The following is a 19,548-nucleotide window of genomic DNA, read 5'->3' as shown; positions in this document are numbered from 1 at the left end:
TCTGACAAAGTGGAACATTTTCGGCAAGATCTTCTCTAAAAGATCGTGCAAAAGATATCTTTTTTAGATCAAAAGTTATAGCAAAATGTGCACCGCGCCGCGCCGCGCCGTCCCGGGATTCAAATGCGCGCCGTCTCCAGATCCCGACTTTCCGACTCGTGCTTCCGAAACTTCGGCAACATGAAAATTGGTGAAAATCGAAGGAACGCGTCGCCGAAGCGTTCGGTCGAGCAGGTAGTCACGCGGACATGGTAGAGGTACGCTTGTTTGTGTAGCGCGCGTGCAATCGAGCATGCACTCACACGGGCAGAGTAGAAGTACTGTGGTGAGCTGACGAGAAGATCCCTGGCAGGAATGCGGTGACGTAGGCAAGAATGCGCACCCGATTGGTTGGCTTGGAGGGGGGCGCCTAGGCTCACACGCAGTTTCGACTAGAGCGTTCTATTGGCCGACGCAGTCATCCCCACTACTCGAGTCGCGTGACGAAGAGAGGGAATCAGACGTACCCTAGGGTACTCAGTGAGGGTACTCAACGGCGTAGGCACAAAATTCAGAATACTGCTGAAAAATTGTCATGACGTAAAACTTTCTTATTTTCCTATTCTTATTATAAAATTCTCTCTCTCCCGCTCTCTCGCTCTCTGTCTCTAATGTAAAAAGCTAAAAAAAAAGTATAAAAAAAGTTACTACGACGGGACACGAACCCGAGCCCACGGCATAGCAGTTCAGCTCGCTGCCACTACGCCACACCATTACTTAGTAAAAAATTGAACTATGTAAACTGACATGTTGCGTCCACAAAACTTTAATTTGCAAATATCTCGAAAATTACTGAATAGTTGCCCCTATAATGGGGTATATTCGTAATCAGGGGAACGAGATCTGTAACTCTGTAAAGTCTCAACTAAATCTGTGACGCGAAGGCTTTGCATTCTCCTTGTGTAAATTGTCACTTTTCATGACTGCAATAGGATCCTCGTATTCACGGCATTGAATATTGGCTGTAAGTCGTGAAACATCGTAGCCCTCCGTAAATACGGGAATCCTGCTACTATGCGTCGTGTGACGTAGCAGTTGAAAGGGCGTGGTCACGCGGCGAGTACGGGACCGTCAGAGGTGGGGGTAGGCGGCGAGTACGGACCGTCAGAGGTGGGGGTAGGCGGCGCTAGCTGGAGACCCCTCTTGCCTCTGTGCCCCCTCGGGGATCTTCTCGTCAGCTCACCACAGTACGTTCGTGTTTAGCGCGTGCGCAGCAGAAGCTACGGCGAGGACGGTCCGTCAGAGAGGGGGAACCTGTGCTGGAGGGGAAGCGTCCTCGCGTCCCCGATTCTGGCATCACTGCTCTCGCCCACTCTCGCCTGCCAACCGCCAATCAAGACACACGTGTTCTTGTACGCTTCATCGTGCCGCCATATTGAAGGAAATACAGTCGTGTACCATTTATTTCAAAGGGAAGCTTGAATACATTATTATTCTCAATCTATATAAATAAGAATGTAAATATTCGCGTTTGTTCAAAATCTGGAATCTCCGAAAGTTCTTCACCGATTGCTTTGAAATTTTGACACAACGTAGCATACGCGCGTGTTTTTATACAGGGTGTCCAAAAATTCTAGTATAAAATAAAATATATGTATATGGATGTAGGATATCGAAAATAATACAGATACACAATATAATTTTGGTTCTATTTATTTCTTTAATATATCTACTAAAATTTTGTATACACTTTGTAGCTTAAATACGATAACAACATAATCTATCGATTTGTATAATTCTTAATTCTATCAATAAAATATCTTATACTGCTTTATGGAATGGTTTTGTGTTTAGATATGTAACATTTTAGTAATAACCAATCTGTTGATTTTTATAAAAACTTAAACTATATGAAACTTAGTGATTCTGGTAATTATTTAATGTATATACTATAATAATTTTAAATCTTGTGATATTGTAAAGTTTAAATCTCTTATAATTCTTATGTAAAATAGGATTCGTAATTCATTTTGCAAATCGAGAATGTTACAGATCTGAAACACTCTTGCAGCTTACTTAGTGTAATACACATCTCACACAATTATTCTATATTATTCCCACACAGTGTACAAAATTAGCAGAACTGTATAAACCATCTGCTTATTTCAGAATTGCGGAACTAACAACCATTTCAAAAGTCTACATTCTTGATGGAATGAACAATTGTAAACTTTGTAAAAATATACAATTACACACAATCCATTGTACGAATCTGATCCATTTAGATGGTGCAATCTAATTTGTATTTAATGTACAATATAAGTCTGACGACTCTTCAAAATATAAATACTAGCTAAAAATTAAAGTTTCATGATTGGAACATTATGAAGATAATACATCATCTTTTCATCAAAATTGGTGTTGTCGATGATCGAAAATTGGTATTCAAAATAATAGAAACTTGAAATATAATGAAAAAATTTCTACAAGTAAAAGTTCGTACAAATACTTGAAATAATAAGCTAATTCAAATTTTTCACATTTTCTCATCTTTTACACTCCACTATATACTTTAAACTGTAAAGCTTGATTTTCAAATGCAATAGTGATAAAAGAAACATTTTTATTCATTGAATCAGTGCCACCTTAGATTAATTTACATTAATGGAAGTCACCAATCAAATTCGTTAAAAATCTACATTGTTTATCTAAACGAAATATATATTGCATAAAATTTGATTTTTAAGAATATCCTGATTTTTTTATGTTCAAATAGTCGAACTTAAATATTCAAACTTAATTGTTATGCTATTAGATGATCAAATGTTTATACTATGCAATTTTGTTGCATTCATACTGGAGATCACGAGTTTGAACGTGTATTGAAAATCCACGTGTACACGTGTAACGAATATATACGTGTCTGAGTTCGTGTAATGTTTAATACAAGTGTATTTTGCCTAGATAGCACACGACGTCTGTTAGACGTCGTTTCTACGTCTTGTGTCCCAAAATGACGCTTTTTAGACGTCTAAAAAACACCTTTTTGGAGATGTAGTTTTTACGGCTGAAGGAAGACGGCTTTTAGACGTCTCATTTCTGCCATAAAGACGACGTATCTAAAGAGGCGTCTTCTAGACGTCTAAAAGGCGTGTTTTGTGACGTAAGACGTACAGACGTAAAAACGACGTCTAAAAGATACCTTTTTGGAGATGTCGTTTTTACGGCTGAAGGAAGACGGCTTTTAGACGTCTCATTTCTGCAATAAAGACGACGTATCTAAAGAGGCGCCTTGTAGATGTCTAAAAGACGTGTTTTGTGACGTAAGACGTAAAACCGACGTCTAATAGACGTCGTGTGCTACCTAGGTAAGATATACGTGTATCCATGTATCGAAACACACGTGTACTGGTGTATCTAATTGTAAGTAGTAAACAATACACGAACATCAACACAAACATCCGAACTACACGCGAACACGTGTATTTCAGGTACACGTGACATCGAGATCTTTAATTCCTACTAACAGATACTATACGTATTTGCACACCAGAAATGTTATAAAATTGTTAAGTCTCCTTTCCAACTCAGTATATATGTTGCCAAATAGATACAATTCTTTGCCGCACAATTATGAATATTTATAAAATTATCTATATTTTCGATTTGACCGTTTAAGCAATATACACGTGACGTACTCTTAGATTACGTTAAATGTACATAAGTAGTGTTACACACAATTGAACTTCAATAATGTATATATAATATGTATAGACTTTTTATAATTAGGCACATAGAACACACATCGATATCGTAAAACTTGTGCATAACTATAGGTTCCAATTATGAGAAGATATTTCTTTGTACATAATTATCATTTAAACGCATTCGCTAAAATGTTTGATTTTTATACGAAAGTTATAAATTTCCTTTAATTAACTGTACATTTGGAATTATATGCTCTCATAACTGCAATGTTGTTATGCACATCTCGTTTAAGATCATTAAAAATATGCACTAGAATATAGTGCACGTAAATATATGATTTTGTTTAATGCTATATATACACATATAATATATGCATATAATATATAACATGATACGACAAATACTGTTAGGTGTATTTTAAGGCACTCGTGCGAATAAAATATGAAATCGATAAAACAAACATATGAAACAAAACATTAAGTGAAATAACAGTCAATAGATTTATATATACTTTTTTCTTTTTTCTATATTCGATTAAATTTCATAATAAAACTACATTACTCTATTTCGATAAAGTGAGTCGCGATATATTTGTATTCTTTGGAATGTAAACCAGAGAACAGAAAACTATGAAACGATTGTCTGTGTACTGTGTTAACCCTGTACCAACATTTCTTTTTAGCCTTGTAACAAGAAATATGTCTTTCTATAGCTAGGAACTTATTCTTTAAGAATATTTCCTATTCTTAGATTGTGTATATTAATAATAAGAAAAACAGTGAACAAACAGTTTAAAACAATTCAAAACTTCATTATTATATGAACAATAACTTATTAGGCACATTTAAATATTTTGAATAAAACAGAAACAAGTGACAGGGGTGAAAATACATCGCTGTACAATATAAACTTCTTAACGAGCCATGAGATGTTATCTTTAAGCTGAACCGTGTTCCTCTTGTCAAACAAGGATCAGGCCTTTTAGAAACAAGATCACACTTATTATAGTTAAGAAATATAAACGTACAAACTCATCGTTCTTTTTCGTGTATGTACAAAAATGAACTGTATATTACTGAAATACTTCTAATATGTGTTTTCGATATTTTCGAATATATTTTGATTTGATTCAATGAAATTATTCGTTAGCAAAATTTGATTCAGAACTGCAACCGAGGTAATTTATATAAAATATATTCGTTCGAAACAATTCGATAATAAAATGAATAACTTAATATTCTTTTCTGTAGTTCTCTATGTAGTTCTCTATCGTACCTAGTACAAAACTGTAACATCTCATAGTACATCGTTTTCTATTATAACATAAAATATAGATATATCTTTCACATTGACTACCCCTGCTTAAAATATATAATTCTATGCAAATATAACTATATATATTTGTTTTTAGGTCTATTTAACATTGCAAGAGTACATAGCTTTCTTGAAACAATAATAATAATAGTAATATATAAATATATATATATATGTATATATTGTGAATGTGTGTATATGTACATACATACATATATGTTCATATATATATGTATGTTTATACATCATATATGTAAGTCTTTTCACAGTATAAGTTAAAATTTATAACGAGCACATTCATTTCTTATATTATTCATAACTTGATTTGTACAAATAAAAGACTGTGCAGTCTTCGAAAACTATAAATAATCTAATATGTACTTTGTAGCGAAATCTTTGGCTAAATACCTAACTATTGAAAATAATTTTTGTTTCCAAGTAACTTTTAACAATTAACATCGTTTAACAGCGCACTTGTCGCAAAGTTTGTAGATGTTAATTTTTCATAATAGTACGTATACAATGAACATGTACAATTCGACTGAGATTAAATATATTACAGAACTTGTTTTTCTGTGGTTTATAGTACTTTTTTTGTTAGAGGTACTCACATACATAGTTTGTTCCGCTATAGGTGATCACAGAGAACATATGTACACAGTTATAGTAGTTTGCAGTGACTCCTTGCTATCATTCTATCGTTTTAACGTCTTCCGTGGGTTCCACATAGTTTGATACATCCTAAAATACACAAATAATAAAGCAAATATTTAAAATCACATACAGTCGGGGACAATATTAAGTGGACACTTTCAAACATCGCATAACTTTCTTAAAATTGGTCCAAACAACTTGAATTTAAAAAAAATATGAGGATATAACGCGTATGTTTTTTACTTACCTGACACCTGTCAAAATTTTTCAGGTTAGTTTAGAACAAGGGTTTGGATAATTGTTTATAAATCGTCAATCGGAACAAAATCCGATGAGAAGCTGCATGTGAAAGTAGCTGGAGGTTGATTCTATGTTATCCAATTGTTATTAACAATTGTTGCGCGGGCTGATTGTTTCGGAAGTTCCCATGATGCATAAAGCGGACCCTACACGGTCAATCGGAATGACAGTCACGTCGAAGATTGACATTCGGATTGATCGTGAAAGATTAATACTGACGGACTGATGAAATGGACTGAAGGATTTCCAGATATTTGGAAATATTCCTTCGTGATTGAAGTAAGGATTGACAGTCTGACTGTTCAATCAGACTGTCATTCCTGATTGACCGTGTAGGGTCCGCTTAAGACAAGGACGGTCGAACTGTGCGACAAGGCCAGACATACATACTATACCACTTCTCCAAAATTTGTTAATAACTAACAATTTAAGCATCTAACCTGCGTAAAACTGAAATGGGAATGTAGCCAAAGCTTCATTTTACATCCTACAATCTTAAAAGTTCACCAATGAAGTCTTTAAAGTTAGTAAATTAATTATGAAAATGTTACTTGTCAAACTATTCGAGGTTATTCGCGAAATTTTGTCACTTCCGCAACGCTAGAAAATTGTAGCCCCTCAGCAAAGAAGTTTCACTTCAAAAGAAGAATGAGGATATAACCCCGAGTGTCCCCTTCACGGACTTCTTTTTAAAAAGATGGACATTTGAAAGTTGACGAAATTAAAATTATTTGAAGTGAATGCTTGAACAAATCCGAGACTTTACAAAGTAATTTAAATAAAAGAAAATTTTTAATATACCACGTTTTTAAAACGGTCTGAAAAGTATAAAACAATTTTTCCTAGCCCTATACAGCTTCCTAACTCCATACAGATAGTCCTGAAAGTTTGTGATTGTGAATTTTTAATAGCTATGAAAATACTTGTAAGATTTAAAACGAAAAAAATTAAAACTAAATAGATCTATGTACAATATTGCATTAAATATTGCATTGTCATCCAGTTCTGAGCTATATTTAAAGTCTGAAGTCTCTATCTCATCGGAAAGTTAAATAGTTTAAAATCAATTGCAAAATTTGTACCGAACAGACAGACAAACAAACAAACAGACAGACAAGAAAGCGAGTTAATAAAAACGTGGTAAAAAAGTGTCCGTTTTCGCGTGGAATGACCTCGGTCTAAACATCTTTACAAACATCTTTAAAAAATTCAAGTGATTTGGTCCAATTTATAAAAAGTTATGCGATTTTTAAGAGTGTCCACTTAATATTGTCCCCGACTGTATTATCAATCATACAATTTCTTGTAATTCCAGAGACAAACCTGTACAGCAATTTGTAGAGGCGTCAGTTCCCCAATGGAACAATCGGTGCGGATCACATTGGCTGGTAAAAGTCTTGGACAAGGTTTGCCAGTGAATAAAATGAATAAAGTGTGAATACTTTTACGTTGTGTCAATTCCATGTAACGATGTTGATATCCAGCTAAATGTCGCCGATGTCGCGATGTTGTGGGGAACCACCTCTCACACAAATTACAATATCTTCTATGCTTTATTGTTGCCTGTAACACAACACATTAACAAAGAATTAGATGCTGTATGTTTCCAATTGAGCTGAATAAATATATATTTACCTTTTCATGGTAAGCTAGTTGTGTTATAATATCAGCTATAGTCATTTCACAGTCTTTATAGGAATGCTTACTATTCTCTTCTATTTTCTCGATTGGAGTTATCACTTTATTCTTTGTGTCTTTCGCATTATCCGCTGCATTGTCACTTTCTTCCTGATTTGTAATAACAGGCGGTGATCTGGAACTGTCTCTATCCGAATTCGAATCAAAATTTAAAGCAAACTCTGGCACTAATAATGGCATATTATCTTCTTTTGTCTTCGTTTCACTCGAACCATCCTTAGCTTTTTGATCTTGTATACTATTTATTGTTTTCTTCTCTGATTTTCTTTCGGTAAGTTTCGATGTATCCTGTATAGTATCCAGATTGTTGGACAGATCGAACGTATTAGTTTCTATGCTCAAAGACTCTTTGCTGATAGCAATTTGACCAAATCTTTTGGTTGCTTTTAAAGAAATCGTAGCTAACTCAGGTCCGCTCGTAGATCTACACGTAGAAGCTGTAGGAATGTTGTAAGATGTTTCTTCTTGCGACTCTTTCAATTTTAATTGTTGTCCCATAGAAGAGTGTTCATCTTGCTTGGAATGGTTTTCTTCAACTTCTTCGATATCGAGTTGCTGAACAGATTTATATTCTTTGCTTCCTGTGCTTGTAGATTTCTTATCTTCCGATTTATAACATGATTTTTCGAAATTCTTGAAACTGAAACTTATACCCTGTTTCTTTTCTGCTACAGTTTTAGGTCTTGGTGCCCTCCTCTCCTTATCTTCGTTTACAGATTTAGATAGACATTTCTTCAGTGTTTCCTTAGCAGCTAAAACTTCCTTAACTAATAAATCGTTATAATAAAAATAATCGTTTGACTTCTTCTCTGGACTTTGCACTTTGTTTTTATTAAAGGCACTTCGCGAAGGACATTGTAAATCACTGAAAAATGTTTTCGATGGTCCACTGTCTACACATTCGTTTTTAGAATGCGATGCATAATTTAACATATTCATTTTTGGCGCAATCACATCCGAACGTTGTGTGTTTCTGAGATCGATGAGATCTAATTCTAGCTCCAATTGAGTCGGCATGGCATCGTCCAAGTGCATTCGAGATAAACTTTCAAACTCACGATTCTTTGATTCATTGTCATTGTCGCTGCTATCAGGAGATGCTGGTAGAAGTTCTATGGTAGTTTGGCTTTCGTCCGAAGAATCAACTTTAATAATAGAATTATCATTATCATCGAAGTTGCGCGAATGCAAAATACCAGAGGACAAGTACTTGTCCTCTACCGAAGATATACTTGGCTTGGTCCCAAAGGATGAGTATTCGCTTCTCTCAGCCAACGAATCAGTGTCATCTTTCATCGAATGATTCTCGAGAGGTTCGTCTAGAACATTTTCATATTTATCTATTTCACTTTCATTGCTCAAACTGTGATTCACCCTCTTCGATTGAGACAATGATGTTCTCTTACCTTTTCTTTTCAAGTTTCTATTCTCATTATCGATTACTTTGAGATTATGGACTTCATTAGCATCCAGTGGTTTACCTTTATCACTTTTTAAACCAATGTCAGTCGAAGTTGATTTAACATCTAGTTTCGTGTAATCAGGATCAGAAAATCGTCTCTGCTTATATTTAATAGTCGATAAATTGGATACTGAATTAGATCTATATAATTTAACGGTACCGTTATAATCCGAATCGTTCTCATTAATATCATTCTTGAGCAAGAGCTCCGGTTCCTTTGGATCTTTCGCGATGTCGTCTAGAATCTTCAGCCTCTCTAGTTTAACTTTCGGTTGCCACTTTGATGCGTCGATATTAGAAAACTTTTTATTCTTACTAATTTCACACTTAAATTCCGCGCCAACTTGTGTTCTTTTTATTATAACTTTCGGAATCTTTTCAGTAATATACTGCGGATATTTCTTTCTGATTTCATCATCGTTGAAGTGTTTAACGCCTTCTTCTTTGGACTTCTTAGGTTTCTTGATAAGCGTTTTTGAAGTGTTTCTATCATTTTCCTTGGTTCTTTCTAGCAGTAAAATCATATCCTCGTCTTGCTTTTTTAATTTTAATTTTGGTATTTTATCAGCTTCGCTGGTTGACAATTCCTCTGGGATTTCCTCGTCGTCATCGCAACCACTCATTTCTGTCTCCGAACTATCTTCCGTTTCATACTTTATCGGGGAATTCTTGTTCTCTTGCATTTTAATTCTTTTCACTTTCATGTTCGAGACGATATTTTTCGCAGCTTTCCGTTTCATATACAGCTTCAAATCCTTGGAAGAAATGTTGTCTAACATTATCTTTACTTTTGGAACTTTGCTTTCGTAATTTTTACGTTTCAATGTATACGATTCAGCGTCGCTGTTATCTACATCCATGCTGGTATCGTTGTGCTCTGACGAAAAGCTTTGAGTCTTTTCAGATTTATTTTTTTCCAAGATTTCAGTAGTAGGTGTCGCCGAACGTGATCTGCTCTTCACGATTATCATTTTAGGTATTTTCGGCCGCAAATCAGGCAGTAACTTTGTGTTATATTTATCAGAAAGATTTTCGGATTCTGTGCAATCGAATAAGTATTCTGTTTTCGACATTGAAGCATCGGTTTTCTTTATGACGAGTTTCGGTATCGCTTTTATATCCGTGTTGCCTCGAGAAGAATCAGTTTCCGAGTTCTTGCAAGACTCGAAAGAAGATAATTCACACTTTTCTTCTTCTTCCTGTTTATACTCCTCGTTATCTGGTTTCTTTTTAACGCAGATTTCAGGTGGAGAGTTTTTTGTCTCGTCGTACATGCACAAATCAGGCATTTCATTTTCTACAGAAGACTCTCTAGTACGATTAGTTTCGTACTCATTTTGAAGTTTATCCGGATAGCTAGCGTTCGAATGGTCTTTTGAATTATCAAAAGATACCATTGCATCTTCTGTCGAAACATCCACAGCGTTTCCCAGAGGCATCGCTGATTTATTAATGGTATATTCTTCGTTAACATGAGTAGTAGTTTTCGAAAACTCTGTTGATTCGATATATTGTTTCGTCGTTAGATTATCTACTTGCTTGAGATCAGTATTCACAGCCTCGTTAGTTTTAACTGTTTCAACAGAATACTTCGAGCTTTCTGAATTAGTTGTAGCTACATGCATCATTTGAGATTCGTATTCCTTTTGTTTTGTAGAAATAACATTATTTACGCTTGAAACATTGCTTTTCGAGTCTTCTTTTTCATCTACCATGGATATAATACTTTCTTCTGCATCCTTGGTTATATTTTCTTCGTGCTTCTCATTTGTGTTCGAGGTTTCCACCAGTTTCATATTTTGGCCGAAATCTGTTTCATCATTCGATTCGTTGTTACTGCTCTTAGGCAATACATCTATAGCTTCAGTCAACGTCTCCTTAGATATCCCAGGTATTAAAATATCTTCTGACACTTCGTGATGTTTTGTTTTATAAGCTTCGCACGCTGCTTCTTTATCTTGATTAGTTTCTAAAATTGTACAGGTTCCAGTGTGGTCCTCGAAAATATCTTTATTTTGTGAAAGAGAACTCTGATCCTTCTTTTCTTTCAAGTTATTTTCTGACATCTCGTCGGATACGTGATGTTTTGTTTTATAAGCTTCGCATACTGCTTCTTTATCTTGATTAGTTTCTAAAATTGTACAGGTTCCAGTGTGATCCTCGAGAGTATCTTTATTTCGTGAAAGAGGACTCCGATCCTTCTTTTCTTTCAAGTTATTTTCTGACATCTCGTCGGATACGTGATGTTTTGTTTTATAAGCTTCACGCGTTGCTTCTTCATCCTGATTAGTTTCTAAAACTGTACAGGTTTCGGTATGATCCTCGAGAGTATCTTTATTTCTTGAAAGAGTCTGACTCTGATCATTCTTTTCTTTTAGGTCATTTTCTGACATTTCGTTGGATGCGCGATGTTTTGTTTTATAAGCTTCACGCGTTGCTTCTTCATCCTGATTAATTTCTAAAACTGTACAGGTTTCAGTATGATCCTCTTCAGTATGATCACTTTCCTGTTGATGCCCTTCAACATCAACAGGACTTTCCGCAGCACACACTTCGTTATCTCCTTTCTCTTCGAAAATTGGATTTTCTTCGATACTCGTTTCTTCTCTAATATCGTTGCTTATAGTTTTGCTGTCATCTTGGGAAATTCCTGACTTTTTGCATCTTTCGTCTGATTGTTTATCTTTACTTGACCGAATATTCTCTGGAGTGCAATTAGAAGATTTATCCAACAACGATACGCTCTCGTCAGATTTAACAGTCTCCATTATTTCCCTATCGACGAAGTCATAGTTCACCATCTGAGAATTTATATTGTCTTTATCGCTATCAAGAAAATTAAGTTGAATCAACCGTGTCTCTTCGGATGGTGTATCATTATTCCTGATGCATAAGAACGCATCGGATATCACAACTTCTTTGCGTTTGCTTTCCGACTCCGTAATCGTTTCACGTTTGTGTGATTTAGAAACACCCACAACTGTTTTATTCTCTATCGTGTGAACCTTTCTGTAATCACTTGCGCCAATGATATTCTCATTATGACCTATAATTTCCTCGTCGGAATCACTGCTGCTGCGTACCCTGTCCAGTTTCAAACGATCGGGCCAAACAGCATTATTATTTTTAATGTTGTGCACGTAATCCTTATACTTAACGTGATGTTTTCCACAGAAATCGTCCAAATAATTCCTCTTCCTTTGATAGAGATATTTGGTATCCTTGTGATCGTGTTTACTGTTATCGTTGGAACCACGATGCCGTTTCTTCTTGTGGCACTTGCGAAATTTCGAATTGTAATAGTTGTTCCAGGTATCGACGTAGTGAGACTTTCGCGTGGAACAACCTGTTTCACGTTTGCGAGCCTCCATCATCAGTTCGTGATGCGTAAACCTTCGGTTAGGGCTATACGATATTTTTCCGTCTTTGGTAGTGTATACAGGAACTGTATGCAAATCCTCCATTTTATCTACGTTCGAAAATATAGGATTTATGTACCCACTGGTACTTTGGAACATGTTACAGTCTTCAAAAATGTGATCTATCTTTGGCTTCTTCCACATCCCTGTGTAATTATCATCTAACTCGCCGCTTTTCCCTCCTAAGCATTTCTTATACTCCCTCTGGTTCAAATCGAAATCTAGAGTGTTTAAAGAGCTCAACGATTTCGAATTCAATTCCACGAAATCGATATCCGGTAGTTTCTTCGAACTGCTTAACATATAAGATATGTCATCCAGCTTCTTCTCGTCATTCTTTTTAAACGCCTCTGTTACAGTTTGAGAAGAACTCTCCGCCAAGTTAGAACATTGATTTTGTGTTCTAATCCTATGATCGCCTTCCGTGTTCGTCGAACCATCTTCTTTCTCCTCGAACTTATCGTTTGTCTTAGTTAACATCTTATTATTTGCATCAACTACGGCAGTATTAGATATTGCACTTTTCGTTTTGATCGTACCAACATTGAAAGAGCAGTTGGTACTCTTCTTTAACGTATCCTTACTTGTTGTATTATCCTGTAACAATTTAGTAAAAAACTGACTCTCAGAAGTCAAAGCGTTCTTGGAAGTAATAAATAGACTGCGGATTTTATGCATTTATGACAAAAATGGTTACGTACAATTTGAAACAGAGGAAATATTAAAAATATGTAAGGCCACCAGTGTATGAGTTTCACCTTAATACGACAATTAAATTGCAATCAATGCAAACGTTTTTTATTTTGCATAAAGATCCGCAGTCTAAGTAATAAACGAAAAAGCAATATCGCTTACCTCCAACGAATTTTTTCCACTGTGTTTTAGAACGGCACTCATTGTTGCATCTGTAACCACTGTGGCTGCATCATTCGTGGGTTTATTCTTTTCGTTCGTGGCAGTATCCCCAGCCACAGGAGACTTTTCAATTATCTTGTGAAGTTTATTGTAATTAGCGTACAGTATTTCCTGCTCGGTGGAATGTGTCCGACAATGACTGTCCAGCATATTGCTACAAGACGAATCATCGATTTCATACAAAAGTCGTTTGTTTTGCTCGTGTCCTTTTGAATTTCTTTCTGCGCAGGAAACGTTTATCTCAATTTTTATGCTATCCAGAGCATCTTTCCCGTGTTCTTGCCCCTTATCTCCTAATATCAATTCTTTCCCGGCGTCGCTGTCTTTAAACTTTAAATTCACGTTTGTAACTTGTATTCCAAACTCGGAATTAGCATTCTTCACGAAGCTCTTTCTAAATTTAAGCCTCGAGCTTTCCTCTGGCGCAGCCGAATCCTCCGAGCTCGGATTAACCAGCGACGATACATTTTGCTCTGAAGATACTCCTTTATTTACATTATCGTCTTTCTGCAACCTTTCTTCTATATTCTTCTCCCGATGCAGTCTATCCTTGTTTCTGTTGTGTTCATTTAACAAACGTGCACCTCCCACGGTATATCTAACGTCTTCGTCTGCGATATCTGGATCCTTTTGTACTACTTCAGACCTCTTACAGTTCTTGGAATATTTCTTCTTTTCTATCTCGTCGGAAAGCTCTTTGGTACAGTCCGCTCTGAATTGAACTTCGTGCGGGCTCTCGTAACAGATGTTCATACATTTTTCTGCGGTGCCGTGTGATTTCTTATCACTTAAAACAACGGTATCTTTTATCACAGCAATAGAATAATTTTTGTATTGAGAAGTCATATGGCACACAGATTGATCGTCATCTTGAGACGAGATCGAACCATCTCTAGCAATCCGCTTCATGTCAGACCGTTTCGATTGTATTAATCGTTCCACTTCCTTCTTCTGCGCTTTCGTTAGTTTCTCCCCACTCGTATTTCTATCTACACTTTCCTTTATTCTCTTTTTTGTATTTAAATCGCCCTCCGAAAGCAGTGGATTGATAGCGGTCAGAGATACGTTGAAATTTTTGATTTTTTGCTTTCTAGACAGATCCTCGCTTTTAGATGACGAAGCTTCATTGTCGAACCCTGTCGGATTTACGAAATTTACATTGGAACCAGTCGAGATCACAGTATGCACCGCTTTATTCGTATCCGTCGCCGAGCTACCTGCTTGAATTGCAGATTTCACCGAATCCGTTGATTTTCTCTTCATTTTCTGCTTCCCTTCGTGTGTACAGCTTAAAGATTCATACTCTGTATTCTTCTCGCTATCCATCTCCTCCTGTTGAATCTCCAATTCATACGCAGACGATGTCAATGTCTCGCACATGTCCAAAACTCTTATATCGCACTCTTTGCTTTCTGCTGAGAACACTTTCTTTCTGACTGTTCCAAGACTTTTCACTTGTTTACCTCTAGACAACTCGACAGATTTGACTTTAGAGTTGTCAGCAGAGAAATCAAAATTGTCAACGGTCGTGTCTTGTTCGTGGCAACTGTTCATGTTCGTTTTGTAACCAAGTTTATCCTCGTTACTCAGCTGTCCGTACGGTTCCATTTTAACCGGAGATTGGGTGAAACTAATCACCGGACTGTTTTGCATCACTTCTATCGGGTTCGTGGATATGGATATAGATAAATCTTCCATGTTTTGTGAAGATTCTTCGCTGTCCGAGTGAATAGGAGTATTCAAGGTTGTAGAGATTGGCGTGCACTCGGATGTTGGGAGATCTGGTAAGCTGATGTCGTCAGGATTGTGTGATTCTTCGCTGACGAAACTGCTCTGTTTCTTCAATTCTAGATTCTCGGCAACATCCAAATTACTCTTTACCGAAGGCGATAAAACCCTCAGTTCCTGACTATTTACCGAGACAGTGACTGTCTGAATTGTTTCGGAAATGTTTGGACCCTCGATATTACTCTCCTTGGCCACATCGTCATAATTCGTAGATAACAAACAAGTTTTGTCTTTGTCATGCTGTTCGGTAGTCTCAAGAATTATCCCTTCTCCGTTGTTCCCAGCCGCTTCTCCGAACAATGATATTGTGTTCTGCTTCTCCAAGGTTTCTATTACTTGGTCGTTGGATGCTCCTAAAATGTTGCTTATTTCTAAGTTATCTACTATGTGTATGGTAGGTATTTCATCAGGCCCATTACTTATACAGTGTATTATACTCCCTGGTTTCACCACACCTTCTTCTATCGTTCGTTTAGAAGTGTCGACGATATCAGCAGCGGGTTCCGAAGACGAATACGATATCGTTAAACAGTCCTGCGTTGTTATATTTTCTCCCGCCTCTTTGTCATTGTCCGATGTAGTATTGTTCGAGGGGAAACTATTTCTTCTAGATATCTCCAAGTTTTGTGGTGCTTTCGACGAGAGATCCAGGTTCTCGTAGCTCACAACTACGACCGGAGTTGTTTCGTTCGAAGCTGTAGCTGACAAGTTTGATGCATTTTCCTCGTCGTCCGTTTCATCCCAATTAGCTAGAAACTGCCGAACGTCGAGCTCTGGTTTATTAGCGAACTCTTTCGACACTTTCTGCTGCATCATCGTTTTGTTATTATCGTCGGTGTTCAAAGTATCGAAACTATGTCTGTCGTTCGTTTGTACTTTCATTTGATTTTGATTGAAGTCCTTCCGCGCCAAGAATTGCTCTTGCTTCTGAAAACTCTCTAAACACGAGGAAGGAACGTGTTCATTTTGCGTGGTCATCATCAAGTGTTCCGATTGCTGAGTTTGTTGACGCTTCTCGTTGGCTACAGAAATAGCCTGATCTTTAATCTGTTTCTCCATAGCCTCCGATGATTGTTCACCAGCCGGTGCGTTTGGTAATTTCGGGATACCGTCTGGCAAATAATTCGAGTTTATCAACATACCGTTCTGATCGAACTGTAAATTAATCGGCGGTAGTGCGGCGTTAACTGGTGTTGTTACTCGCGGAGTTTGAACAGGATTCTGATAATTGGTCGACTGTTGTAATTTCATTAGCTGTCTGTATTTCATGATGCACTCTTTGTACTTCGGATGTGACTGATACCCTGGTATTCTACTTAATTCTCTAAGGTGGTTCTCCATTGAAAATTTCTGCATCGCTAGTTTATGCTGGTACGTTTGATGCTGGGGTGGCGAGTTGTGTGCGAAAGAACCTCCCGATCTATTAGCTGTCGCAGTGTTGTCGGTGCTTTCCTGACACTCGTGGGATATTTCTGCTGGGATATTTCTCGTAAACTGCGAATTGAAATAAGCATTCTGTGGGGACGACACCATGCTCCCATCGACGTTTAAAGTGGACACTGCTTTAGGTAACATATTTCCGTTTTGATATTGAAATTGCTTGTTGTTATACTTTTGTTGAGGCATAAAGTTCTGCTCCGAATGCTTCATCATTCCTGAATTCGGAATGTTCATATTGTTCGGCTTCGGATGCTCTTTCATCGGATATGGATACTTTTGATGCTCCGTCGAGTAGTTGTAATTTTGCATAGAATAATTTGGGAACATTCCAGTGGACGTCGAATAGTTTCTATGTAGCGAGTGATCTTTATGATACTTGTAATCGGTGAAGTTTCTTCTGTGATCTACAACAGGCGCATTGGGAACCACAGAGCCCATTGTTTCCTTCCCTTCTAGATTGTCCTTCCTAAAATTACAGTTATTCCCAAAATGTCTGTTCTCCATTTGGTAATTCGGTGGGTGTACATTGTCTCTGTACATTGCGTTATTTTGATACGATCCATACTTTTCCCACTGTTGATAATTAATATTGGGGTCTGCGTTACAGCAGAGTCCCTTGCAAGGCACATACGAGGGAGGTCCAGGTTTCCCAGCATGTACCGAACCTAAATTAGTATTTCTTGGTCCCATACTTGTAGGCCCGGAACCTGACTCAGGTGCGAATCCAGATACGGATCCATGTCTAGGACCAGATCCATATATAGGATTAGCTACAGGTCCGTTTCCAGTCCTAGGACTAGTTCCAGGACCTGGCCCGGAGTTAGACCGCGAGGCAAGTCCAGATATAGGCCCAGGTGTATTTAAATTACAACTTGGCCCGGTTAGGTGACCCCTAGACCCGTTGAAAGGCACCTGATTACTTCTGTATGCCAGGTCATCATTTATATTCGCGATTGCTGTATTCCTAGGATCCACAGACGAATTTAAGTTATCCAGCATTGGAGTTCTCGTGTTCGGAGAGGTATAATGGCTAATGCAATTTTGCATTTGTGCCATGGACACGAGGGGGCTGTTGTTCGAAATGTTCGCCCCACTCGAGACATTGTTGAACAATTGATAATTCCTTGGATTAAAATTCGTATCATTCTGACGTTTTCCAAGACCCTCGGAACTAAGACTATGCGCATTCAATGTCGGTGGACTAACACCAGGAATGAATGCCAAATGACCAGAATTCACATTTTGCGCAGGAGCAGTAACTTCGTTTGTTTGCGAGGCATTAAACTGATGCCAATCCGGCATGTTTCCATTGTAGTTCATTGTACATTGTTTGACTACAGGTTTCCTATATTTATCTTAATCCCTTTATTCACAGACACATTTGCATTAAGCAGGAGCAGACCTGTGAAAAGATAAAAACACGTTAGCTATTGAAATATAAAATCTCAAGATATATTTGGTATTTCGTTCGTACATGCTATTAAATAATGTTTCGAATTAGTACAACTGGCAAAATTTTACTAGACTGTAATTTGCAGAGGATCTATGTATAGTCTTACTTTAATTTCTAGTTCTGAAGTCTTAAGTTTGTCGTCAAATTAATCAGCGAATTGAAGTCTTAATTTCTAATTCTGGAGTCAAATTTTAAAAATTAAATACATATTACTATCTTCAACAGTGATTTTCAAAAGTTATTTAAGCATAACAATATCACGTGAATGGCTAATAATATTAATCACATATACGTATATATTATTAACCCTTTGCACTCCTTCGTTGAGTGTGATTCGACATCGGAGAAAAGAAAATGTAAATGAAACGTGTTTTTATATGTATTTGGTTCTTCCTTTATTTACTCGAGTCGTATTTTTTAGTTAAAAAGAAATAAAAGTTCCATAAATATAAATTACAACAAAGTTTGAGAACTATATTTAGTATAATCAGTAAACAAAATTGTTTAAAATAAGTAGGAGTCCAGAAGTCCTTAAATTTCAAATGAAACACTTAAAATAGTAGGGAGTCGTTGGCAACAAAATTGAAAAATAATTTGGAGCGCAAAGGGTTAATGGCAGCATATACATACTAATAATATTAATGACTAATAATATATATATGTGATTAATATTATTAGCCATTTTCGTAATATTATTGTTTAAATAACATTTGAAAATAACTGTTGAAAATATGTAGCATTCAAATGTATGTATTCAATTTTGAAGATTTGACTCCGATTTGATTAATTTATATTTAGAGTCAAGTTTAGATTTGACTATTTGCGAAATTATCTACGAACATCTTTTCTCTTGTTTCACTTGAAAATATTTCCTACTCAACAAACCGTACAATTGAAAAGACATATTGTCCACACGACACACCTGTCATTGTAAATTTACATCAGAAATCGGACCTTCAAGGTGCAAAGGTTGACAGAGTTCACATATTTTAGTGAAAAAATCGTACTAACATTGCATCCCTTGAAACGTAAATGAAAATACTAATATAAGCAGAGAGTTGCACAACAAAATGCACGGATTTTCGTTATTTAACTTATCCGTCGGATGAAAATTACAAAAATTAAGACAAATCTTACCTGCACGTTAATGCAATTCACAATATACACGCCATATTGGACACGAGTACTAGGCAGATATCACTCGCCTTCGGGAACCAGGTACCAGGTGTAGTTTAGCTGTAGGCAGCTATAGCTATATAGGTTCCATTACAACACATACTGTGCTCGATCGTATCGACTATGTATTGCTATGTATATATACATTGCATGTTTTCCTCGATTCTTGGGGAAAACTTCGATTGTTTACTGGTGTGTCAAGTGTGTCAATCAACATCATTATTGAAAATTCCCTATCCACG

General features: G+C 36.6%; 1 protein-coding gene across 2 annotated transcripts; it reads right to left on the bottom strand.

The window, feature by feature from the left end:
- Positions 1–1,355: 1,355 nt before the first annotated feature.
- LOC143218533 (uncharacterized) lies at positions 1,356–19,532 on the bottom strand. 2 transcript variants are annotated; one of them, XM_076443762.1, is made up of 5 exons: positions 19,268–19,532; positions 13,390–18,079; positions 7,591–13,152; positions 7,279–7,518; positions 1,356–5,742 (listed from the first exon to the last, which is right to left on the bottom strand). In XM_076443762.1, the coding sequence occupies exons 2-5, from the start codon at positions 17,995–17,997 to the stop codon at positions 5,692–5,694; spliced, it is 10,461 nt and encodes a 3,486-aa protein (XP_076299877.1). In that variant the 5' UTR covers positions 17,998–18,079; positions 19,268–19,532; the 3' UTR covers positions 1,356–5,691. The 2 variants fall into 2 exon arrangements, with proteins under 2 accessions (XP_076299877.1, XP_076299878.1); XM_076443763.1 differs by having other exon boundaries at positions 1,357–5,742; positions 7,591–13,131; positions 19,268–19,530.
- Positions 19,533–19,548: the final 16 nt, after the last annotated feature.

The sequence above is a fragment of the Lasioglossum baleicum genome, chromosome 19 (assembly GCF_051020765.1).
Source record: "Lasioglossum baleicum chromosome 19, iyLasBale1, whole genome shotgun sequence".
Lineage (NCBI taxonomy): Eukaryota > Metazoa > Arthropoda > Insecta > Hymenoptera > Halictidae > Lasioglossum > Lasioglossum baleicum.
The sequence above is the reverse complement of the archived record's forward strand: the minus strand, read 5'-3'. Positions and strand labels throughout refer to the sequence as shown.